The 25960-nt window shown below is 41.0% G+C and overlaps 1 protein-coding gene across 4 annotated transcripts in view; it reads right to left on the bottom strand.

Moving 5' to 3' along the window:
• Positions 1–25960, bottom strand: part of PLS3 (plastin 3) — a 91508-nt gene that overhangs the window by 16814 nt on the left and 48734 nt on the right. For all 4 annotated transcript variants that reach the window (XM_027054960.2, XM_053201587.1, XM_053201586.1 and 1 more), the window contains 6 exons: positions 14677–14840; positions 7902–8031; positions 7530–7662; positions 4462–4543; positions 2929–3094; positions 397–539 (listed from right to left, as the gene is read on the bottom strand). In XM_027054960.2, coding sequence (XP_026910761.2) covers positions 397–539; positions 2929–3094; positions 4462–4543; positions 7530–7662; positions 7902–8031; positions 14677–14840 — 818 coding nt within the window. The remainder of the gene's footprint in view (positions 1–396; positions 540–2928; positions 3095–4461; positions 4544–7529; positions 7663–7901; positions 8032–14676; positions 14841–25960) is intronic.

Genomic DNA, 25960 nt, shown 5'->3' with positions numbered 1-25960 from the left:
CGGAACTCAGTGTCTAATGGTGGGAGCACATGACAGAAGAGAAGCCAAACATGAAAGACGAAGGGGAATCTCGGGGGCCCTTTCTCTCTCTTCTAGAGCTATACTAACAGATACACTGAGGTCTGGGAAAGGCAGTTAGGAAGAGGCTAGTCATGGCCCCCCCTTCTATACTCCATGTTTAACAGTAGGAAGAACGTAGAAGTTAGGACTAGAATACTTGTACCCTTTTTCACAGAAGCAGAGCTAGACTTGGGGCTAGTGCTCGTTCCTAGGTTTTGTCTCTTACTGAAAACTACCATCGGGGCCAAGGGCCAACAAGGCCTGGTGATATACTGGCAGAATTCCCTCACTGCTCATCACGTCGCCCAAGAGTGTGATCGTTCTCTGCACCGTTACCTTGATGTCAGCACTAAAGTTGTTGATTTTTTGCCAGCCCGAGTTTTCCAAATGAAAGTTGGCCCATCTAAGCAGAAGCTCTTCTGGAGACAGTTTCATGAGCTCCTCCAAAGTCTCCCTGTCTCGAAGTAAGGCGGCCAAGGCTATAAGGAAAAAAACCCCCACAACCAATATGTTATCTGACAATGGTCATTGTAAGTTCATTTGGTCTTCTGACGCTCTGTGAAGTAATGGACGTGCAAAAACTAGCATGACCTAGGTCCTCAGTTTTAGGTACGGAGAGTCTAATAAAAGATAAATACAGAAGTAGATAATTATGCAATGATATAAAGATACTGTGTTATGAAGACACATAGCAAATACACAATACTATAATGTATTGTTTTTATTATTCTTCACATTCCAAATGGCAAATAAGTTACAGGTTTTTGTAAATGCTTCTTTATTTAATTTAGAGAGAAAGAGAAAGAGAGAGAGAGAGAGAGAGAGAGAGAGAGAGAGAGAATGTGTGTGCAAGCAGGCAAAGAGCAGAGAGAGAGGGAGAGAGAGAATCCCAAGCAGGCTGTGCACTCAGCCACCCAGGCACCCCAAGTTACAGTTTTTGAAACATTTTTACATTATGTCATATACTTACCTAAATTGTCCTTGTTTAATAATATTAAAATCAGAGATTGGGGGAAGGATGTTAAAAATATTGGAGCCTTTATACTTAACCTTTTGACTATAGGAGTACAGGAACACTACAGTATTCATATTTATTTTTTATTTTTTTAGTGTTTATTTTTGAGAGAGAGAGATAGAGTACGAGTGGGGGAGGGGTGGAGAGAGGGGGAGACACAGAACCCAAAGCAGGCTCCAGGCTCTGAGCTGTCAGCACAGAGCCCGACGTGGGGCTCGAACTCATGAACTGTGAGATCATGACCTGAGCTGAAGTCGGACACTTAACTGACTTGAGCCACCCAGGCGTCCTGGTATTCATATTTAAGTATAGTTAACTTACTCCTGAAGGGTTAAATATGGTTTTTAAAAAATATTTTTACTTTTTAAAAAAAGTAATCTCTACACCCAACATGGGGCTCAAACTCACAACCCCCAAATCAAGACTTGTATGATCTACAGACTAAGCCAGCCAGGTGCCTGGGTTAAATCTATTTTTAATGGGATATAATTCAACTTTACATTTTCTATAGCACCTAACATGTAAAAGCCCCTCAATTATTATTTTTTTAGAGATGAATGGGTGTTTTTTTATGCTTATTTATTTTTGAGAGAGAGAGAGAGAGAGACAGAGAACGGAGGGGCAGAGAGAGGGAGACACAGAATCCAAAGCAGGCTCCAGGCCCTGAGCTGTCAGCACAGAGCCCCATGTGGGGCTTGAACCCACGAACTGCGAGATCATGACCTGAGCCAAAGTCGGATGCCCAACCGACTGAGCCACCCAGGCACCCCACCGCTCAATTATTTTTTGTTGTTGAATGGAATGTGTAGAAGAAGCCAAAGGTTTTTAGTAAATATTCCCTCAGGTAATAGAGAGAAGCACGGGTGTCTGCATAGAGAACCATCTAAATTTTAGCATTGTTTTAGGAGTAAGTCATGCAGTCCTAATGCAATTATTACCTCCCATAAGATAAAAGGAGGTTTATATTGAACAAGAAGACTGAAATTGCCTGATTTCTGAAGAGGTCTAAGTAATGCTTTTATCAGGCCAGTTTCATCTTTCACGGACTCTGCTTCATGCCATGTCACTTTGACCCTGAGGGATTGAAGCAAGGGCAGAGGCAGCATGGTCACTTGTCCAGGACCCTCCGTTGGCTCCCCATCTCCACCAAGTCAAAGGCTAGAAAGGATTAAACACCATGACATCTATGCACCTGAGACCTTGGCAAAGAAGAGTCATTTGATCTATTACACAAGCCAATGTAATTTTATTTTGTTGTCCTCTTTTCCTTTTTGAACAGACTTCAACTCCTTTAATAAGACAAACACCACGGTGAAGGTGGCTAGCAGCGAGAGGAATTATATTTGTTCAAATATAGGTACCTTGGAGTGGACCAAAAGAGAAAGTGTAATGGTGTCCAAAGTGGCCAAAAAGTCTTACGATGGATGAATGTGCAAAATGAGACGGCTGACAGACAGTCTGGGACTTTGAAACTGCTGAGAACCCCAAATATATATTCCCCAGAAGTCACTAGGATTGAGAGACTGATTTCTGGAATAAGATAGGAATATTTGGAGTGGTGCTTCATATTTTAATTTAGCCTTACAGGAAGAGGGTAATGTGTAAGAGGGATGATGCTTCTGCTGGTTCAGGACATATGCGACCATCAAGGGCAGGTTGGCATAGTTCTGAAGAGATCTAAATCAGCGAGAGAATAGAAAAAGCACTAAAAATAATACTAAAGAAGAAAAGTTGTAATCAGGCTGTTTTCCTGAATAACACTATAGCATTACCTTCTGTTAATTCTAGTTATCGTCTAATCACCTCAATTAAATGAAAGCACAACTTTCAAAATAGTGACGATGTTCCATTACCTTCATTCCTGCTTAATTCAATGTCGGCGAACAAACCGATCTTAATGATCTGCCAGAGCAGTCCCAAAACCAGATGGGGTTTCCCAGCCCGCAAATCCTCTGCACCGATGTTCACAACGTGACACCCAATGGCAGAAGCAGAGTTCAGTGCCAAGTTCAAGTTTTCCTGCAAGACAGCCAGTTTACACATTTGCTTCTTGACCTTTCCATTTTTTAGGAGTCTACACCCTTCACTGAAAATAATGCTCAACGAGGAAATGAGTTTCAGCCATACAGGATCCATAGAAAACAAACTCCAGACAACAAATTCCAGACTTTGGCGTTAAAAGCCTAGCTACAACAAATCTCCTCCTTATAGTTATTGTCCTTTCCAGAATTCTATGGGAAGTTAACGTGGTATTTTTATTTGGTCTCTTATTTGGTCCTTTCTCACAAAAGGAAATGGACGAGAGACGTAGAGTCAGTATATCCATGTGGGTTAAGTGTTGCATTTTTTTTAAGACTGTATTTTTTAAAATTTTTATTTAATTTATTTTTTAAATTTACATCCAAGTTAGTTAGCATATAGTGCAACAATGATTTGAGGGGTAGACTCCTTAATGCCCCTTACCCATTTAGCCCATCCCCCCTCCCATCACCCTTCCAGTAACCCTCTGTTTGTTCTCCATATTTAAGAGTCTCTTCTGTTTCGTTCCCCTCCCCGTTTTTATATTAGTTTTGCTTTACTTCCCTTATGTTCGTCTGTTTTGTATCTTAAAGTCCTCATATGAGTGGAGTCATATGATATTTGTCTTTCTCTGACTAATTCCACTTAGCATAATCCCCTCTAGATCCATCCACGTAGTTGCAAATGGCAAGATTTCATTCTTTTTGATTGCTGAGTAATACTCCACTGTATATATATACCACATCTTCTTTATCCATTCATGCACCGATGGACATTTGGGCTTTTAAGATTGTATTTTTAAGGAATCTCAACACTCAACACGGGGCTGAAACTTACAACCCCGAGATCAATAGTCGCATGCTCTACTGACTGAGCCAGCCAGGTGTCCCAACTGTTGGGTTTCTCAACTTACCTAAACGAGGTCTATCCCACGCACCTGAAAAAGTTCTAGAGGTTTCAAGCTCCACATCCCAAGAGGTGCTCTTGCCTGAGGGAATTTTGTTATCTAACAGGGTAATACTCACTTGATGGAAAGGGAAAATGCTCCATTCCTTAAGCATGCTAATTGACTAAGAGCTTAAATATTTTTTCTTTATTTCTGCATGCTTGCACACAGTATGTAATGAAAAGAACATAGGGCTTTGGAGTTGGACCTGGATTTGAACTTCAGTTCCAACATTAAGCTTGGACAAGCTCAGAAGCCTTTCAGAGTCCCAGCTCTCCTCTGTCAAATCTGGATAATGGTCCTCAACTCAAGAGTTGTTATAAGAATTACATGGGAAGATACACAGGGCAGAACCTATGGTCTACAGAATAGGTCCTCACATGGCAGTTTCCCTGAAGAGGACAGGAAGACCAATGCGCACCTGAATGATGAAGGGCGTAAGTTTCTTCTTGTTGATGGCCCTTTCATCAATTGTATCAGGAACTGAAAGGTTGATCATTTTACTGAAACAAAAATTAAACAAGGAGTTGGTTCACTTTTAAAGAGCCTGTAAACATCACAATATTTTAAGGCTTATCCCAAAACGCCACTCATGTAATCTGAAAACGATACATGCAATATGTGACTTTCACCATGTTGATCACACAAGAAAAACTATACATGTGAAAAACTCAAGTTGAAACAAAAGACCAATGTGTTTGGTCCAGTAGCTGGGTATTTCTGAGCTGGGCATGGGGGCATACTCTCTCATTTAAATTTTTTGTATTTTACACATTATTTTATAAGAATAAATAATTTGGATAGTGAAAAAAACCTTACTAAATAACTTAAAAAAATTTTTTAATGTTCATTTATTTTTGAGAGAAAAAGAGACAGAGCACAAGTGGGAGGGGGTGAGAGAGAGAAGGAGACACAGAATCTGAAACAGGCTCCAGGCTCTGAGCGGTCAGCACAGAGCCCGATGCAAGGCTCAACCCATGCACCACGAGCTCATGACCTGAGCCAAAGTTGGATGCCCCACCAGCTGAGCCACCCAGGCACCCCCATAAGCATTTTTAATTGCATTTTACATACAAGTAGCTTTTACTAATATTTTAAAAATTAATTAGACATAGCACAGAATACTAGATCATTTAAAATAGAAGAACTCTTGGATCATCTAGACTAGCGTTTCTCAACTCTTGACTATGTATTAGAATTTATCTGTTGTTTTTGAGGGGGGCGGAGAGGCAGAGAGAGAGGGAGACACAGGATCCAAAGCAGGATCCAGGCTTTGATCTGTCAGCACAGAGCCCGATGCGGGGCTTGAAGCCATGAGCTGTGACATCATGACCTGAGCTGAAGTCGTACTCTTAACTGACTGAGCCACCCAGGCACCCCCTGAATAAATTTTAAAAACAGATAAAACCCCACACTGAAATTCTGTCTCTTCTAGATTGTGTAATTCACAATTAAAAATGACCATTTATTGGGGCACCTGGGTGGCTCAGTCAGTTAAGCGACTGACTACGGCTCAGGTCACGATCTCACAGTTTGTGAGTTCGAGCCCCGCGTCCGGCTCTGTGCTGACAGCTCAGAGCCTGAAGCCTGCTTCAGATTCTGTGTCTCCCCCTCTCTCTACCCCTTCCCTGTTCAGGCTCTGTGTCTCTCTGTCTCTCAATGGTAAATAAACGTTTATTTTTTTTTTTAATTTTTTTTTTAACGTTTATTTATTTTTGAGACAAAGAGAGACAGAGCATGAACAGGGGAGGAGCAGAGAGAGAGGGAGACACAGAATCTGAAACAGGCTCCAGGCTCTGAGCTGTCAGCACAGAGCCCGACGCGGGGCTTGAACTCACGGACCGTGAGATTGTGACCTGAGCCGAAGTCGGACGCTTAACCAACCGAGCCACCCAGGCGCCCCTAAATAAACGTTTAAAAAGATTAAAAAAATAATTAAAAAAATGACCATTTATTCACAAGGAGGTAAATTTGTTGAGCATGAGATTCTTTCATTCACCATATTTACTGAGCGCCTTAATGATGAGTTAGGCACTACATTTGGTGCTAATTCAGTGGTGAGAGAAAGGAAGGTTCTGCTAATTAGACAAGAATCTAGGACTTCTTTGGAAGAATCTCATCTGGTAAAATTTGGACTGAGATGCTAACATTTTAGATGTTTATAAACACTGCCTTAAAACATGTTATTCTGCACAGGGAAAACCATGCTTCTTTCCATGTAAAATTTCAATATGAAATAAATAGCATCATGTGATTATTTCTCTGTATTAAAACACAGGGGGCATTATTTCTTTAGTGCCTATATATAGACAGAAGAGGGGATCTCTTACGGTTTTTAAAAACATTTCTTTATTTACTTATTTATATTTGAGAGAGAGAGAGTATGAGCGGGGAAGGGGCCGAGAGAGAGAGAATCTTAAGCAGGTTCCATGCCCAGCACAGAGCCCGAGGTGGGGCTTGATCTCCCAACCCTGAGATCATGACCTGAGCCGAAAGCAAGAGTCCCATGCTCCACCGACTGAGCCACCCAGGCGCCCCTTCTTACTTTTTTTTCTTTTAGAAGAAATGTTAAAAAATTTTTATTTTTGAGAGAGAGACAGAGTGTCAGCCAGGGAGGGGCAGAGAGAGAGAGAAGCAGAATCTGAAGCAGGGCTCACACCCATGAACTATGAGATCATGACCTGAGCCAAAGTCAGAGGGTTGACTGACTGAGCCACCCGGGCGCCCCCTGGAGCACGCTCTTAGCCATCAAGCCTCACTGCTTCAACAGAGTCCATCAACCGACAAAGTGTTGGTAATCTTACATCCTTTCTGCCAAGATACTGCTGCCTCTGGGGCAGCAGGAAGAACACCCACATTTTTCAGAAATAAGTAATTGGAGAGTGAGAACTGAAGAGGAGTGTCACTTCTTTTTTTCAAAGCCACAGTACTTTAGAAATAAGTGGACACCGACATACTGAAGTCCAGCAAAGCTGGTCATGGTCTGCTTGCTCAAGTGATGAGAAGAAGCTGGAAGCTGATGGCTTCTTTATAAAGTGGTCCCCACTCTAAATGACTGAGTTTTAGATTCATATTTTGGTGGTCCTTTCTCAGACACGCTCAGAGATGAAGTGGGGAGAGCCCTGACAATGTTTTTAATAACTTTTTTAAGTTTCTTTCTTTCTTTCTTTAGAGAGAGAGAGAGAGAAAGAAAGAGAGAGGGAGCATGCGTGGGGAAAAGGCAGAAAGACAGGGAGAGAGAGAATCCCAAGCAGGCTCTGCGCTAATGGCCAGAGCCCGAAATGAGGCTCGAACCCAAAAACCAGGAGACTGTGACCTGAGTCGAAATCAAGAGTCGGACCCTTAACCGACTGAGCCACCCAGGCGCCCCTGAGCCGAGACAACTGTCAATTCTAGTTATTTCCCAATGTCAAGCATCCAGAAACAGATATATCAATCATGTGGAAGACTGTTTGGGAAACCTGGATATCAAATCAACCAACATCTTACCAAAGCACAATTCCGTCACCAACAGCTTTGAACAGGTCGTCGGTGTTTGGGTTCATTGGTATAACGTGTCTGCAATCGGGATCATTTTCCAAAGCTTTGTTTATCCAGTTAACAAAAGCGTATTTTTCTTCCTCTAGAATTATGTTGAATAACAAGAAATTATTACTTATAGCATCTCTCGCAAGCTACAGTAAATAGTCATAATGCCTTTATGGCAAGAATTGATCCCAAGTTGAATACAGGCCACAAAGTGCTTCTACTGTATTCTTAATTAGGAGGCAATGTTTTTCTCAGTCCCCTCCTTGACATTATAGCATGCATTCTACTTAGTTCATTGTGTTAGCCTAACACGGGCGAAACTATTACTATTACCTGAGTAAGAATGCTGTGTTCCTTCACTGGAAAGCTCTGAAGTGCCTCCCAGAGCACAAATCCCTTCTTTCCTGTTGATCGCTTTGCGGAAGGTTTTGGCAATATCACTGCTTTTTACCTCTTGGAAAATCTATTAATGAAAATAACATCGTTAATTCGCGATTCATTTTAAATTAGGCACGAGCAGAAGCCCATCCCTCTTCCTTCACACTGCGATCAGCTGCACGGTCCCACACAGGTGCCGAGTGTTAAAGGCCATGGAACACTGCGCTCGAGTTTTGAAGCTGGTAAATGAGTACTACGATACTGAAAATGAAGCCAGAGGCAATTGCACACACTTGTGGAAAACGTTAAGTGCCACATGCATTGAATCTGCATTAAGCCGAAAACTGGCGTGGTTCAGAAGCATACATAAATCTGTTAATTTTCTACCAACAAGTGAGCCTTTGTTCGTTCCCTGGAGAGAAAAGGCTGAGGGATCTATCTCCCTTCTTTAACTACAATTCTTAGTGCAAAGAAAGGTGAAGTTTTTAGGACTCAACCCCCCCCCCCAAAAAAAAAACCACACACACACACACCTTTTTGGATACAATGGTAAGGGCTTGTTCAATCAAAGTTTACAGAGTAAGAAGGTGAAAGAATGCATTCAGTTGGCAGCAAAGAGACGACTATGGAGAATGAACACAAAAAAGGAGCTTTTCAGTGATTGTCTTGTTTGAGCATTTATAAAATCCAGCTTCTCTTCAAAATAAGGAGCATGGCTAACAAAATTAACGTGTACATTCTAATTATACAAGAGCAGGTAGTAACAGAGCTTAATTTCACACCCTACCCTAATCGCCTGATTGAATGGACATTCGAAAGGACTACCTGTATATGTCTATTTATTTATTTATTTTTAAGTGTTTATTTATTTTGAGAAAGAGATAGTGAACTAGTGGGGGAGAGGCGAAGAGGGAGAGAGAGAGAATCCCAAGCAGGCTCCACGCTGCCAGCACAGAGCCCGACATGGGGCGTGATCCCACGAACCGTGAGATCAGGACCTGAGCGGAAATCAAGAGTCGGACACTCAATGGATTGAGCCATCCAGGTGCCCAGGACTATCTGTATATTTTTCAAGACTGGAACTCCCCTAGGCCCAAATTTGTTCCTGATCTACCAATGCACATGGCTCAAGTAGCCACCTCCAATAAAATGAGAGCACGACGTAGTATCTTCATAAAAATTTCTTTAAAAGGTGTTTACAACACGTTAAGTGGACTTACAGACAGAAACGTATGACCCTAATGGAAAAGTTGCTCAACAAACAGAAAAGAAGTCAAAGGCCTTTGGCATTATTGACAAGTACACACACACACACACACACACACACACATACACACAGCACATCTCAGGAGGTACAGCCTGTGTTTGAAGTTCATAGACCAGGATCACGATATCTAGCAGTTCAGGTTGTATCTGTGAAAGCAGGCAAGAGGAGAAGCTTTAAATCCAGCTCCCTGTGCCATTAACCAAGTCCTGGTTTTGCACAAGACAGTGTCCGGCCAAAAGCAGGGAGGGCCTTTTGATATTTAGATTTTCCAGAAGGGCACCTTTTTGTCATTAATTCACTAATCTATTAATCCAAATCGGAGAGAGTGACTTTTTTGTAACTGGTGTAAAAGTTGTAGGTATTGTTGGTGGGCCTGTCACAACGTCATGCTTTCCTCTTAACCTTTCTAAGATCCTGACTCTCCTTGGACTTACAAACCCAATTTTATTTAGGAAAATAGTTAGGAAGCAGTTAAGTTCCACAAAATCGAGCTTACTCGGTTTCCACAGCTGTGAGGTTTTTTTTTTTTTTTTTTTTTTTGCTATAACTAATTTCTTGAGGTAGAGTTTTGTTATTTCTTTAAAAATTTGTAATCAATTAATTTTTTTTTTTGAGAGAGACAGAGAGAGAGCGCACATGTGAGCAGGGGAGGGACAGAGAGGGAGGGAGAGGGGGAAGAGAATTTTAGCAGGCTCCATGCCTGGAGTCCCACAAGGGGCTCAGTCTCGTGAACCCTGAGATCACGACCTGAGCCGAAATCAAGAGTCGGATGCTTAACCGATTGAGCCACCCAGGCGTCCCTATTTTTACGTTTTTAAAGATTTTAATTTTTAAGAAATCTCTACACCCAACATGGGGCTCCAACTCACAATCCTAAGATCAAGAGTCGCATGTTCTGCCGAGTGAGCCAAACAGGCACCCCTCTCGACATAGAATTTTAGAATGAGTATGCACACAACCAACAAAATCATTTTTCCTCCTTTCTGGCCATTATACTGACTCCTATTAAGTACCAGTAGCATAGAGCTGATTACTCATGCACTCTGGATAATTTCTGAATTATTGAAGTTATTTTTATGTACAATCTAATTTTTTAAGTCCAACTTTAATTTCATTTACCTCAATTTCGCAGCCAAGATCATACAACAAAATGGCGGCCAGCCATTATCAAAGGGTGACCCCCTTTGATAACAATATATCTACTCAGCAAAAACATAATATCTGGGGCACCTGAGTGGCTCAGTCGGTTAAGCGTCTGACTTTGGCTCCGGTCATGATCTCACCGTTGGTGAGTTTGAGCCCCGCATCGAGCTCTGTGCTGAGAGCTCAGAGCCTGGAGCCTGTTTCAGATTCTGTGTCTTCCTCTCCCTCTTTCCCTCCCCTACTCACTCTCTTTCTCTCTCTCTCAAAAATAAACAAATATTAAGAAAATAAAAAAAAAAAACCAATGTTCACTATTCTACCTCATTCTGAACTCTACTTCATTTAGTAAAACACTATCTAGTAAATTAAAATCTGAAATGTGTGCTTTTCCTCATGGCATAAATCACTGGCATGACAAGAAAACATCCAAATCCAAAATGTTACTGCCTCAGAAATGACCTTCGAAGAGTTATTTATTTTTTTTATTGTAACTATTTTTGCCTCAAGGATCATCTGCTTCTAAAACTTCGGTTGAGGGGCGCCTGGGTGGCTCAGTCGTTTGAGTGTCTGACTCTTGATTTCAGCTCAGGTTGTGGGATCTTAGAGTTGTGGGATCGAGCCCAGTGCACGAGCCTGCTTAAGATTCTCTCTCTGCCCCACTCTCCCACTTGCACTCTCTCTAAAATAAAAAAAATATAAAATAAAAATAAAAATTAGGCTGATTTCCATGATCACACTTGCAGCTGAAAAATAAATAAATCCGAATTTATATACATCGCGGAAAAGAGGAATAATATAAATAGGGAGTTAACAAAAAGAATGCCTGCTTTATCATATCCTCATGCAATTACTTACGTAGCTCTAGTTAAGCTCACGCTTGGGAATGAAAGCAAAGTTGCGATTAAAAATTAAACTTTCTAATTGCCTTCCAAAGGTTATATGACCTTCATCTTCTAAATATTTTTAAATAAATTATCCTAGCCAAGCTCAAATTTTCAGGTTCATGGTATTTTCTTCTGTGCCTTCGAGAAAAAAAAAAAAAAAACTTTAAAGGGATAATTGAAGATTTACGTATCTTACACTGCTTCACTGCAGGAGGTGATAACGCTATTTGAGTAGAAGCCCTGGCTTAACAAGAATCTCAGAAATCAGAGATAACACAAGGCCAGCTACTGTCTTCTCAATGAATCTTTTCAAAGCTGCCTGTTGTGATACTAATGAGCTCACTGTTTGGAGCTGTTTTCCCTTGCTGAGGAGGGATGGGCTTTGTCATGCGCGCAGAAGCTCTGGGTATAAGCTGCTGGCTCTGCTCCTATCCGTCTTTGCGGGTCTCTTATGGACTGTATAACTGTGTCTGATTCCTTTTTAAAGTTTCGTCACCTTTCTAGCTCAGTGCGGGACTAGTGAGTGGCCAGACGAAAGCAATCCAGAGGCATAATGACTGAAGCGGAAGGAAAGATTTCAGAAAGAATTGCAAAATATTGACTGGCTTCCAGGGTTTGAGGCTTGCTTCCAAAGTGTTTCCAAAGTAATACGTTTGAATTTTTCCCTTTGTGTGTGTGTGTGTGGGGGGGGATCTGTTGTAAGCCTAAACTTAGTAATAATAGGAAAAGAACACTGGTTGTTTTTTGTTTTTTTTAAAATAGAAATAGCAACCCTCAACAAGTAATACCTACATAACATTTGCTATATGCCTGGCACTGTTCTAAGCACTTAGGTAAAGTTATTTAATCTGGCGAGGTCAGCGCTATTAGCAAAAGTCCTAAAACAGGTCAACAACTTATTACCATTATGCAAGACCAAGTTTCTCACTGTGAAAATAAGAGTCTAATGCAGACATCTCTGCTGAAAGAAACTGCCATGCCAGTCTTTTTAAAGATGCAGGGAAAAACCCCACTATAACCTTGTAGGTATAAAAATCCAGTAATTTAGTTTTGAAATACTTAGAAGAAACAAAATCAGAGTATTAAATTTAACTTAAATGTGTGAAGTTTACATATAATCTAGGGACTCTTTTCTGCCTATATATATATATATATATATATATATATATACACATTCTTCTCTGAAATTAACATAAACTGATTTTATCTGTAGGCTGGTTTGCAATTAATACCTCTTATGCAGTAATTTAAAAACACCCTAAGATGCACGAACATGTTTATTTCTACTGCTTTATGTTAATACCTGCCAGGAATAACTCGCCTCCTTTTTCATGGATAACTAAGATCTACCCATATTTTGACAATTTTTAAGATGTCTCACTGGTGACAAAGCAGATGGAAATGGATAGATATTGGATTGGACATTGAACTTTCAGTACGGTCATGCTGGTATCATTCTGAAACTTCGGGCAAGTTATTTTACTGTCCTTCATATTTCAAATTTCTTCAATAGAAGGGAGCTAACTGGAAAAAGCATTGGTCCCCTGTGTAAAGTCCGGGAAGCTACTTCCTTTTATCAGGAATCCAGGCTTTTGTTTTTAATTTGAAAAATGAAGGCGTATAAGCATATTGATTCCTTCCAATTTTAAAATGTACATACGAACATAAAATGCGCTCATTAATATTTTTTAAAAATTCCTAGTGATGCCAGAATTATGATGCATATCATTTACTTTTTAAGGATGTAGTAAGGTAATCAAACCTCCTCACTTTAAAAGCCTCAAACAGCTGTGCAGAATCTGCCACATTTCAAAATATACAAAATTAAATATTTCCCCGAGGTCATTTTTCTCAAAGACGCTTTCATAATTCTATCCTTAATAATACTGGCACGCTGCAAATCTTAATGATTTAGGTCTGCTCTTTCTAGTAGATCAAAATTCTAAGCAGTAAATTCTATCAGAAAATAACCGATCATAGTTAACTACTACTGCTCTATGCTGCTTTAAATTCACAATTCAACATGCAGTTGTAAGGGGAGCACGTTACACATCAGAGGACATGCAACTTACTATTGAACACAGAATCCAAAACAAAAGGCTTTGGCAATAACTGAGGACAAAAACAGTGGGGAGGAAATCAGCATTTCAAAAGAAGTCGGCATGAACGATACCATTATAATTATGACGCATGTCTACATTTTTAAAACAGTAGCACCCCCACAAAATGCTATCAGCTCAGTAGACATCATTACTTAGTCAATTTCCTTCTGGAACACTGACAGTGTTCTAAAGGGGTTCGTTCTAATGGGAGAAAATATACCAGAATTTCACTGGCTACACTGAGCCTCAGTTACCATGGTAGGAGGATAAGAGTGCTAGGAAGTTTGTGATAAACAGGAGGCACGAATTCCCTGTTTGTGATACAGTGAAAAGAATGCCTAATTAGGTCTAGTCAAACTCAGCCTTCAAGTAATAATAAATAAAACCAATAAAATCTTAAAAAAGATTTTTTTTATGCTTATTTATTTTTGAGAGAGAGGCCCAGAGTGTGAGTGGGGGAGGAGCAGAGAGAGAGAGAGACCAAGAGAGAGAGTCTGAAGCAGACTCCAGGCTCTGAGCTGTCAGCACAGAGCCTGATGCGGGGCTCGAACCCATGAATCATGAGATCATGACCTGAGCCAGTCGGACGTTCAACCGACTGAGCCACCCAGGCGCCCCTAAAACCAATAAAATCTTAATGGCGTTCTTAATTGAGGGAAGAGGCAACCGCTATTCTTTAATATACATCTCAAATACTCTGCCAATGAATATGGATGGAAAATGGCCTAGGTAACCTCGCCCACTGGCAGCTAAAGCATCAAGCTTCAATCAGAAGAGCTACGCATACACTCTCCAAGCACTGAGTACAGAACTAGAAACTACGTGCTTGGGACTCAAAAGATACGCTTCTAACTTTTAATTAGCCAAATTATCATCCTCGAGAAAATGGCACACTTAAATACTACCACCGCAAGAGAACGAAACATCTTTTTAATCAGAAAGTTCAACTCAGGAAGCTTCCAAGACTGTGAGTCAGGGTGTAGCGTTAAGATTTGGGAGCACACCGTTCCCCACGGGAGACGGAGCATCTCAAGGGTGGCACGTAGCACCTTGGAAAATGCCCTTTAATGATGCCCCCAAAGGAAACGGTTCGCATTTCACAGCGAGTCGTGAGTTCTGCCTTTGATTCTGTCCGTGTTCTTCTTCTCGATCGGTTTAAGATACTCCGACGGCTAAAAGAACTAACTCGATTTGGTGGGGTGAGAGAAATTGCATTAGTTGTAACAAGACGAATACGGTATATTTAGGGACTGGGGAGGACTTATTACCAGAAAATCCCTCTAGACAAAGGAATAATCATTACTCTGAATAATGGGGAATTTTCACATACTTACATAAACAAATTCATCGAAACTTATCTTCCCATCTTTATTCCTGTCACCATCCAGCATGAGTTTTTGAATTATTTCTCTCACTTTGTATCCCGGTAATGGCATATTGGCTTCCTTGAAAAGTTCATGAAGTTCATAGTCACAGATGAATCCATTGCTGTTGAGATCTTTGGACGAAGGGAGGGCAGGCGAGGAAGGAGAAAATTTAGGAGAAATAAATTAATCTGTGAGTATTTTTACCATCAGAGTGTTTTTCTTCATTTGAGACTTGGTTCATAAGCTTGCCTAAATATAGTGTTTGTTCTTGTTACTGTTTGTTATCTACGGTTGTTTCAAAGGGAAATGCAACTTTTAACTCAAAGGCCATGGGTTTACATCATGTTTCCTGTATTTTAAACAGTGTATAAGTAGCTTCACTTACAAATAGTAGCCCTAATATTAACAAAGCATAGTTGTCTCATAAACTTATTTTTAAATCATGAAGCTGACAGGACTTTAAAAAAAAATTAATAGACTCTACACCAAGAAAACGCTGCCATGGCATAAAACAATTTCTACGGTACCTACTTAAAACTTTTATGCCCCTCATTCTTCCATCGGTCCAATAGAATATTTTATAATATTACTTACACAGCACACCTGAAATTCAGCCACTCTCTCCAGTGCCAATTTTTTTCAAGAGTTAATGTAAATAAACATTAATCCAAGACAAATATAGAGTTCATAAAAATAAATGCAGTCCTAAAGTAATGCAAATATTTACCACGATTCTAGAAATAATCTTTTTATCTTTGTGCTAGGACAATTCTAACAGTATATATCTTAAGTGCCGAAAATACGTATCTTTAGTCTGAAACTGTTAAAAATGTGAAAAAAAAAAAACCTGAGGTGCCTGGGTGGCTCAGTCGGTTGAGTGTCCAACACTTGATTTCCGCTCGCATCATGATCCCAGGGTTGTGGGATTGAGTCCCACATGGGGCTCTGGGCTGAGCAAGGAGCTTGCTTGAGATTCTCCCTCTCTCCCTCTCTCTCTCTCTCTCTCTCTCTCTCTCTCTGCCCCTCTCCCCAGCTCATGCTCTCTCAAAAAAAAAAAAAAAAAAAAAAAAAAAAAAAAAAAAAAGGAGTTGGGGGGAGGACTCATGAATGGCCAAAAGTTAATTTGCTGGGAAAGAGGGCTAATGTCCTGGGTGTTGTAATCACTTGGGCATATTTTTTTTTAACTAAAAAAAAATTGGACTTTCACCAGCAATTTCAAACACCTCCTGTTCAACAATCCTTCTTATTCCTTAGGTCCCCATTGAATTTCATATGTAAATTTAATTATTCTAATAAAAGGATACGATCTCAATAGAGAAATGACTCAAGATGACCACAGCACTGTTCAAGAAAATATACTGGGCAGTTAATTTACTTGATATGTGACTTTATTAAAAAATTTTGTTAATGCTTATTGACTTTTGAGAGAGCATGAGAGGGAGAGCAGGGGAGGGGCAGAGAGAGGGAGACAGAGGATCAGAAGCAGGCTCTGTGCCGTTAGCGGGGCTCGAACTCTCAAACCATGAGATCATGACCTGAGCCAAAGTCGGACGCTTAACCATCTGAGCCACCCAGGCGCCCCTCTATCTGACACGTCACTTTAAAACTGTACCAGGTACAGTTCTGGGAATTGGGGCCATCACCACCAACGAAAGAAAGTCCTGCTGTCCAAGGGCTCACATTCTAATGGCAACTAAACAGCAAATAACATATATCGTGAGGTAGAACTGTAAAATCACGCAATGTAAATAAAGCAGGGTAAGGGGTCGCAGACTGGGGGCTATTTTGCCCCTCGGGGAAACTTCAGAAATGTCTGGAGACGTTTTTGGTTGCTACAACGGGGCGTCTGGGGGAGGGGTAGTCTGAGGGTGCTCCCGGCTTCCAATGTAGACAGCCGCCAAATATCCTACAAGGCCCATGACCCCCACTCACGATCCAGAATTATGCAGCTCAAAAGGTCAGTGGTCAAGGACAGCCACTTTGCTGAGGTTATATCTGGATAAAGACCTCTGTGAGGTAAGGGAGGGCATCATGTGGGTATCTGGGGGAAGAGATTTCAGGCAGAGGAAAGAGCACATGCGACATCGGTGATGCGGAAGAATGTCTGGTATGTTGAGAGAACAGTGAGGATCCAGTGTGACTTGAGCATTTTAATGAAGTGTACTTCTAGAGTAAGCGAATGACTCTTAAACATAACTAGTACGTTTAAATCCATCACTGAGAGTATGTATACTTCGAAACGTCATCCTCAAACTACCCAAAACTTCTGAAAATCATGATTATTTCCTTCCACAAAGGGCACTCAATGTCCCTAGGGCACATCTTTACGTTCTTTGCTTTGAATTAATGAAAGGCCATACATCCAACACTTTATTAGTAAAGTGTTTATATGTACAAGTCAGTCCAGCAGCAACATCTGCAGTTGCTAGAAAGAACAAAGTAATCCACATGGTACTGTGGCAGGGTTTTAGCAATTTTTGATGAATGAAATTCTTGAGTTTAAATAGACCTCCTCCCATGCATATATCAATCTCTTTCTCCCATTTGCTTTAAAAAGTTAAAATAGAGGGAGACCTGGGTAGCGCAGTCAGTTAAATGTCTGACTCTTGGCTTCGGCTCAGGTCATGATCTCACGGTTCGTGGGTTCGAGCCCCGCATCGGGCTCCGCGCTGACAGTGCAGAGCCTGCTTGGGATTCTCTCTCCTTCTCCCTCTTTCTCTGCCCCTCCCCTGCTCTCTCTCTCTCTCTCTCTCTCTCTCTCTCTCTCTCTCTCTCATAATAAACAAATAAACTTTAAAAAATGTTAAAATAGAAAAATTAAAAACAAATAGAGCTCAGTTCTAGGGTGTAAGTGTGGCATAGTGAAAGATATACAGCATAGTTGAAGGACAAGTGGGAGTATTGTGACATAGGATTTGCATAAGTCACCTCTGTAGGTCTTTGTTTACCCATGTGTAAAGGAGTCCTTTGGATCAAATGACCTCCAAGGTCCCTTGCTGACTCTAACACTCTGATTCTAAATTTTTTTTTAACGTTTATTTATTTTTGAGACAGAGAGAGACAGAGCATGAATGGGGGAGGGGCAGAGAGAGAGGGAGACACAGAATCCGAAGCAGGCTCCAGGCTCTGAGCCGTCAGCCCAGAGCCCGACGCGGGGCTCGAACTCACGGACCGCGAGATCGTGACCTGAAGTTGAAGTCGGACGCTTAACCGACTGAGCCACCCAAGCGCCCCACTAACACTCTGATTCTAAATTTGAGTAGCTAACACTTCACAAACCACACACACACACACACACACACACTTTAAAAAGATATCGGAGGCAAAATCATAATGCATCTTAAAAACAAATATACAGTAATAACATTCTTATTTAAAATGTTTATTATTTTGAGAGAGGTAGGGGAGGGGCGGGGGGGGGGGTGGGATCCCAAGCAGGCTCTGTGCTGTCAGCTGCAAGATCATGACTTGAGCAGAAATCCAGAGCCAGACGCTTAACCCACTGAGCCACCCAAGTGCCCCTACAATAATAAACATTCTGATCACTACTATATCACATTATCTAAATACAACACTCCTTCGTTTTTCGATCTTTTAGAAAGAGATAGCTTATTCCTTGCAACTATCAAAAAGTCCACTTGGCAATTTCTGAGAGAGAAGTATTTTTTAAATGTATTCTCCTTTACCTTGACTTCTGAAAGGACATATCTGAGCATAATTTAACCTGTGATTGATTCCAGTTTCGACCTAGCATACAACAGGCGCTTCATTGTTCCCTTTGTGTTCTCAGTGGTACAATAGAAGCAGAAGGTAGAGAGGTTTTAAAATAAATATCAGAGAACTGTAAATGCAAAACTACAGGAAACTGACCAAAGCCCGGAGAGTCTGATCTACTTGGCGGTTTATTGGCCTTAGGTAGACTAGAGGTGTAGGCAATGCAGAGAATGAGCATTTGCGCGAGAGCCCTCTGTGAAATAACCTCTGTTGGGCATTAATTAGAAGACAGCTCACTGATGTGATTAAAAGATGCGAGGAAGCGCACTCACCCTAAAATATAACTAACATACAATAACCACATGCAGAAACTCCATTTTGAAGTAACAGTAGTAATAACAGATGCTGTTAGTAACTGACAGGAGCATTTGAAAAGGGGGTTGGAGGAATACGACTTGGTCATTCCAGAGCCATCTTCCTTATTAGGTTGCAAACCTCTTGGGTAAAGATTCTTTTGAATCTTTTTATCTCCACCCCAATATGTAGCACAGTACCTTGCACATAACAAGCAATGTGAAAACTAGTTTTTGTAGAACTGCTGATTCTCAAGTGTTAACTAGGAAAATAATGCTCTAATCTAATGAGCATTTTAACAACAGAATTAAACAATAACAAAAAATACAGAAATAGCACTAGAAGACTGAATGGCAATTCACCAGGAAACCATAGCGACAGAAATATCTCTTAAATAACATTCAATCTCATTCCCTTTGTTCTAATCCTGTCCCCACCCGGCAGCCTTCAGATCTGTAATTTGGTTTTCTAAGTGAACACACCCACCAACGAGTACCCAAGTAGACAACCAGTGATGGTTGTCAGGTTGGGACTTCTCCTGTTCTAAATGTAGAAACCTGCTTTGGCTGTATTAAGAAATACCATGTGAACTTGTTTGGGCAGAAGTCGACCTCCAGAGAAAGCTGAGTACCTACTCTGTGGCAGGCACTGAGCTAGATACCAAAGATACAGAAATTAATCCGACAGAATCTCTTTGTCTCTTACTTGAAACTGTGCCTTTAAAATCCTTGTGAAGGGGCGCCTGGGTGGCTCAGTCGGTTAAGCGTCCGACTCTTGATTTCCGCTTAGGTCATGATCTCACAGTTTGTGAGTTTGAGCCCCCCATCGGGCTCTGCACTGACAGTGTGGTGCCTGCTTGGGATTCTCTCTCTCTCTCTCTCTCTCTCTCTCTCTCTCTCTCTCTCTCTCTCAAAGTAAATAAATAAACATTAAAAAAGTTAAAAAAAAAATAAAATCCTTGTGAAAATACGAAGTACTTGGAATATCTAGCTATCCTTTATCTTTCCGGAGAGGGGAAAAGAATCATTGAACATATGCATCCAGTTTGACATATTTTAAAAGTTTAACCCACTCTGCTATCTTTCCATATTTTATCAGCAGATCTAGCTTTTACTACCTCCCGTAATCAAAGACATTTTAGTGTTAGTACTAGTAAATTATCGCAAGCCTTTCTTAGAAGTCCTAAATCATATCTTTTGAAGACAACAATTTCAATTTCAATAAAAAGGCAGAGGGAGCCTAAAAAGGCAGCTTGCAATTAATTTTACAAAATCTCCCAGCTGGAAAAGTACTTGAAAGACAAAATAGGGTGCAATTATTTTTAAAGAGTTTTATGCTAATTTTATTTCCAATCCCTTGCCAACACACACACACACATGCACACGCACACACACACCCTTAAACTATTATCAGAGATCTAATATGCTGTGCTTTAGAAAGCCAGAAAATGAGATCACACAATGGCATTTTAGAAAGCTTCTATCTCATTAGTGACATTATTAATCAGGATCTCAAAACTATGTTTGACAGCGAACTTTTTCTATTCTGCATTTTGATACAAACATGAGAATTTAATAATAAACTGACCCCCCAAAACAGAGACCTAGATCAAAAACAGTTTTAACAACTGGAAACTAACATCACAACCTGCTGGCATAATGGTGGCCCTTTATTTTCTCATTAAAGCTGCCGATATTCTGGAACCCCTTTCTGGCTCATTTGTCACTTCCTCATTACCTACACATTGGCATGGAGTTGGCCAGGTTCTGCATTTAGAAGACTCTTCTGTTCTAGCACCCTGTTTTCTTTTTTTTTTTTTTTAATTTTTGTTAATGTTTTTATTTATTTTTGAGACAGAGAGAGAGAGACAGAGCATGAGCAGGGGAGGGGCAGAGAGAGAGGGACACACAGAATCCGAAGCAGGCTCCAGGCTCTGAGCTGTCAGCACAGAGCCTGACACGGGGCTTGAACTCACGGACTGTGAGATCGTGACCTGAGCCAAAGTCGGATGCTTAACTGACTGAGCCACCCAGGAGCCCCTAGCACCCTATTTTCAACCATCTGATAAGGTAGATACTATCATGCAGCCTATATTATCCAGAACATTCTTTTTATTTTTTTAATTTAAGTTTATTTATTTATTTTGAGAGAGAGAAAGAGGCAAAGAGGGGCAGACAGAGAGAGAGGGACAGAAGAGAATCCCAAGCAGGCTCCACACTGTCAGTGCAGAGCCTGATGCAGGGCTCAAACTCACAAACTGTGAAATCATGACCTGAGCCAAAATCAAGAGTTGGATGCTCAACTGACTGAGCCACCCAGGTGCCCCTGGAGCATTCTTTTTTTTTTTTTAATTCTTTAAATTAAAATTTAATTTTTGAGAGAGATTTATTTTGATTTATTTTTGAGAAAGAGAGAGAGAGCCAGAGAGAGAGAGGGAGTTGGGGCGGGGCAGAGGGAAAAGGAGACACAGAATCTGAAGCAGGCTCCAGGCTCTGAGCTTGTCAGCATAGAGTCCGACACGGGGCTTGAACCCATGGACCGTGAGATCGTGACCTGAGCCGGAGTTGGACGCTTAACCGACTGAGCCACCCAGGTGCCCCTATCCAGAACATTCTTAATGTTTCTGCAAGCAAGTCTCAACTTTTGGGTTCAGAAAATATGATCGGTGCGAGTTGACATTAATGAATGGCAGGGAAAAAAAACCTACGCATCTACCCACTGAACAAAGTTCTTGCAGAAAGTGAGCAGCTAAATCTCAATAAATTGACAAAGTGTTCCTATTTTTAAAGAAAAATCACTATACTTAAAGGAAATCACTAACAGGTTCCCAATGCTGCTGAGTTCATCAGACAGGAACCAACTGTTTGTAACAACAGATTCTGTCTGTCGCTCTCTCTCTGTCTCTCTCTCTGATGACACATGTAGGTTCACATCTGCAGTCTGCTTTAAAAGAAACCCCCTTACGCTCTCGTACCATGTATTATTTTAAAGGCCCGTTAACTCAATGCCCTCCCCCAGGCAACCTTAAAGTAAATAAACTTATTATACGGCCATGTTCCTGCAGAAGTTTGAATCACACCAAGAATGCATATCCTTAAAAGGAAATGTTTTCCCTCCCCTTGCATCCTGTTATTTAAGCTATTTTAAGTACTTGTCTGGAGAAAGCTGAGCCAGAATTCAAGTGGTTTTGATTTTAGCTGCTGTTTTACACTGCCCATGTCCAGGTGCTATGTGGTGCAATTTATCACTTCAAACGCATCTTTTGCGGTGCTATGTCGTCTTATAAATCTGACAGTAAGAAAGAGTGGGATTTCCTTTGACCCCCAGGTTGTGTGTGTGTGTGTGTGTGTGTGTGTGTGTGTTGCTTTAACCATCCTTGAATCCGTCGAAATCTAGTGTCTTTCTCTATAAAGAGGTTGCATATGTGTGTCCTCATCTGCAACACATATTCAACGTCTTTACTAACTAACCCTTCCCGGACGGTGCTCATTAGGACTTAAAGAAGAAAAACCAATCAAGTATAGATGCACATCCTTTCAGAAAAGCTGGGTTTAAAAGTTCCATTTAGTTGAGCCAATATATGCCACAAAACTTTTCGCGCTAACAAAATGATAAAAGGAACCTATGTGTCTAACGATAACGCATTTGCACACGTGTGCGCGCACACATGCGCCATCCTGAATGCCCATGGAAGCACATGGAATGTTGATTTAAAAGACTTGGCCAAAAGGCTTGTGCCGAAGAATTTAGATTATATTCCAGCCTCAGATCTAAGCAGTAAAGTCGAGCTTTCATTAGGCATTAAAACTTTAGAAAAGGCAGCTGCTAAACATCTCCAGATGCTTAACTAAACGTGAGTTTTGACTCTCACAGCTTATACCTATTGAGGTAGCTCAGTCCAGCAAATAGAAGAGACAGTTTAATGAGTCCCAGCTAAGGGCAGAAGAGAGGTCGCTACCTAAGAGTTCATCCTAATAGTGGATCCTCAAAGGTGGAGGTCAAGTATAGCTGAAAGCTGGGCAAGGTTAGAAGGCTGAGACCAAGCGATCAAAAATGTTGTCTATTGATCCTTTTCCACCTCAAAATTTCCAGCAGTTTGGCCATCATTTGCCACCTGCCGCCACTCTCCCCTTTAAAAACACATATGCGCCTCCACCCATGCTCCCAGAGCACGTTCTCACGCACGTGTGCTCTTGCTCCTCAACTTGCACGTCCACATATTTGTGCGTCTATCTTCCACACCATCGAAACATGGTTTGCAGCCTCTCCCAAGACCTTCATTTCTAATATTCCCCCGATAATTAACCAGATGGCTCAGGGAAACAGCCCAGGTTAAGTTTATTTTTGGGGGGGGGGGGGTGGGGGGGGTTGGGCTATAGTTTTTATTTTTTAAGTCATAATTAAACAAATATGCACTGGTGTAGTTTTATTGAATACTGGAAGTAAATTAAACTAAATCACTCTCCTCTTTGTGGCATCATCCTGATGTGGTTTTTGTGTACTACAGAATATCGAGTAACTTGAAACAACTCAGCTTCCTGGGAGGAGAAAATCACCATAACCAAAATTTTTTGACTTAGTGTGGTGGGCAGCCACAAAGGAATATACCCACAGTATTCCTAGTCATTTACAAAACCCCGTTATTCTTTTATTTCAAAAATGCTGAATTTGTGGTTTTTTTGTTTTTTTTTTTTTAAAGCTCAGTAGCATGCTTAGGAGAGAAAGAAGTCAGATGTCAGTGTTTGCAAGGTAAAGCCAATCTGAAAAGATTCACATTATGCACATTTATCTTTATGACAACTAATCACCCAAAGGACTTCTAGCTCTGAAAGTTTTATTTATTCTTGTTTTTTTTTTTTTTTTTTTTTTTTTTTTTTTTAGAAAGAACTTCTAGGCGTTTAAATTAAAACGGAAACATTATGAAGTAGGAAAAAAACAAAACAAAAACAACCAGCACCACGGCTTCTGCTATCCCAGTGGGAAATCCTGGAAACAAACGTTGAGAAAATTGAAATAATTAAATGAAAATGTATTGCTTGGAGTGTAACACTAAGCAGGTGCAGAAAATGAAAGAAGGACTTTAAATCTTAATACGCAATGTATTGCTAGTAAAGAGAATTTCAAAGCACTATTAATTGATTGGACAAAACCTACGATTAGCAGTAATTACAGAGCGTTTCTTCACACACTATGATTTTGCTGAATTTCTAAAGAGATAATCAAGGCTATTATTGTTAATAGATGGGGGAAAAAAATCACATAATGATTTCCATATTTTGTCACAACCGAACAGAGTAGTCCTCCCTGCCGTCCCCCCACCAATAAGAAAAATTGTGCTTGACAGGAAAATCAGTTCTAGAGCTTGTTTTTAAAATCACGTTTCCCTGGGGCACCTGGTTGGCTCAGTCGGTCCAGCCCAGGTCATTATCTTGAGGTTTGTGAGTTCAAGCCCCGCATCGGGCTCTGTGCCGACAGGCAAGAGCCTGGAGCCTGCTTTGGATTCTGTGTCTCCCTCTCTCTCTCTGCCCCTGCTCTGCTCACGCTCTCTCTCTCTCTTTCTTTCTCTCTCTCCCTCAAAAATAAAAATAAATATTAAAAAAAATTTCAAATCACATTTCCCTGAATGAAAAACAAAAAAAAAAAGATTTCCATAACACCTTTGACAGTTGCCTGAGGGCTCCGTAACTAATAACTAAAAACTACAGAGGTTTTAAAGGAAAATCAAAAGATTCAGCTGGGTCTTTAAACACTATTCTAAAAGACACACTACTTACAAGCCTTTATTATGCTGAAAAATATATATAAATTTTACGTGCTACAATGTGATGGCCAAAACCTTTAGTAATAAATTCCACCATGATGAAAATCTTCGTAACAAAGGCCCTTTTAGTTTACAGTTGATAGTGACAAAATCTCAGGGCAAGAAAGAAAAGATTATGTATAATTCCTTGGGATTCAGTCAATTAAATATTTATTGAGAACCTGACGTGTATGCAACACTGAGCTAGATACAGAGCGGGGAATGCAAAAGAATAATATGCAGAAGAGGCAGGAATTGTGGACTCCGGAATTTCCATTTACAGCATATAGAGTAATAAGGGTCTGCGTATCTTAGGAATTAAAAAAAATTTTTTTTTGATGTTTATTTTTGAGAGAGAGAAAGAGAGAGAGACAGAGTGTGAGTGGGGGAGGGGCAGGGAGAGAGGGAGACACAGGATCCAAAGCAGGCTCCAGGCTCCGAGCTGTCAGCAGGGAGCCCGATGAGGGGCTCGAACCTACAATCTGTGAGATCATGACCTGAGTGGAAGTCAGATGCTTAACCAACTGAGCCACCCAGGCGCCCCCACAACCATCATTTTATACAGTGTCCCAGAAAAAGAGTTAGAATATTGGGGTCAGGGGGACATCTGTCAAGTGTTACTAGCAAACTACTAAGGGGCAGAAACAAGTTTTTGAGAGACAGAGCATGAGTGGGGGAGGGGCAGAGAGAGCGGGAGATACAGAATCTGAAGCAGGCTCCAGGCTCCGAGCTGTCAGCGCAGAGCCCGACAAGGGGCTCGAACCTATGAACCGTGAGATCATGACCCGAACCAAAGTCAGATGCTTAACCGACTGAGCCACCCAGGCACCCCTATTCGAAATAAATATATGTCTATTAGGGACATCAGTAGGACGTATGATCCAATCTGCTGTCTTTGGGAAACTCCTTATCCACCCTAACCCCTGCAGGATTGATTGATTGATTGATTGATTGATTGATTTTAAATATTTATTTATTTTTGAGAGAGACAGAGACAATGCGAGTGGGTTAGGGACAGAGAGAGAGTGAGACACAGAATCCAAAGCAGGCTCCAGGTTCTGAGCTGTCAGCACAGAGCCCGACGCGGGGCTCGAACTCACAAGCTGTGAGATCATGACCTGAGCCGAAGTCAGACGCTCAACCGACTGAGCCACCCAGGCGCCCCAAGGTGCAGGATTTAAAATAGACAGTAGTTCTACAGTGACTCTTTCCTTCAGTCCAAGCTCTAACTGATCCCTCATGTTTTGTACTTAACCCTGGTTCCTATGTGGAGATAACTGGTCAACCCTCTTTGTGTCTTTAAAGCTTTCGAGGAGCAGTTAAGCTCTTTTACGGATGAGAGTATTTCAGTGCCCTCAAGTAAACCATATTTGAAGAGCTTTA

Source organism: Acinonyx jubatus, chromosome X (assembly GCF_027475565.1).
Source record: "Acinonyx jubatus isolate Ajub_Pintada_27869175 chromosome X, VMU_Ajub_asm_v1.0, whole genome shotgun sequence".
Lineage (NCBI taxonomy): Eukaryota > Metazoa > Chordata > Mammalia > Carnivora > Felidae > Acinonyx > Acinonyx jubatus.
The sequence above is the reverse complement of the archived record's forward strand: the minus strand, read 5'-3'. Positions and strand labels throughout refer to the sequence as shown.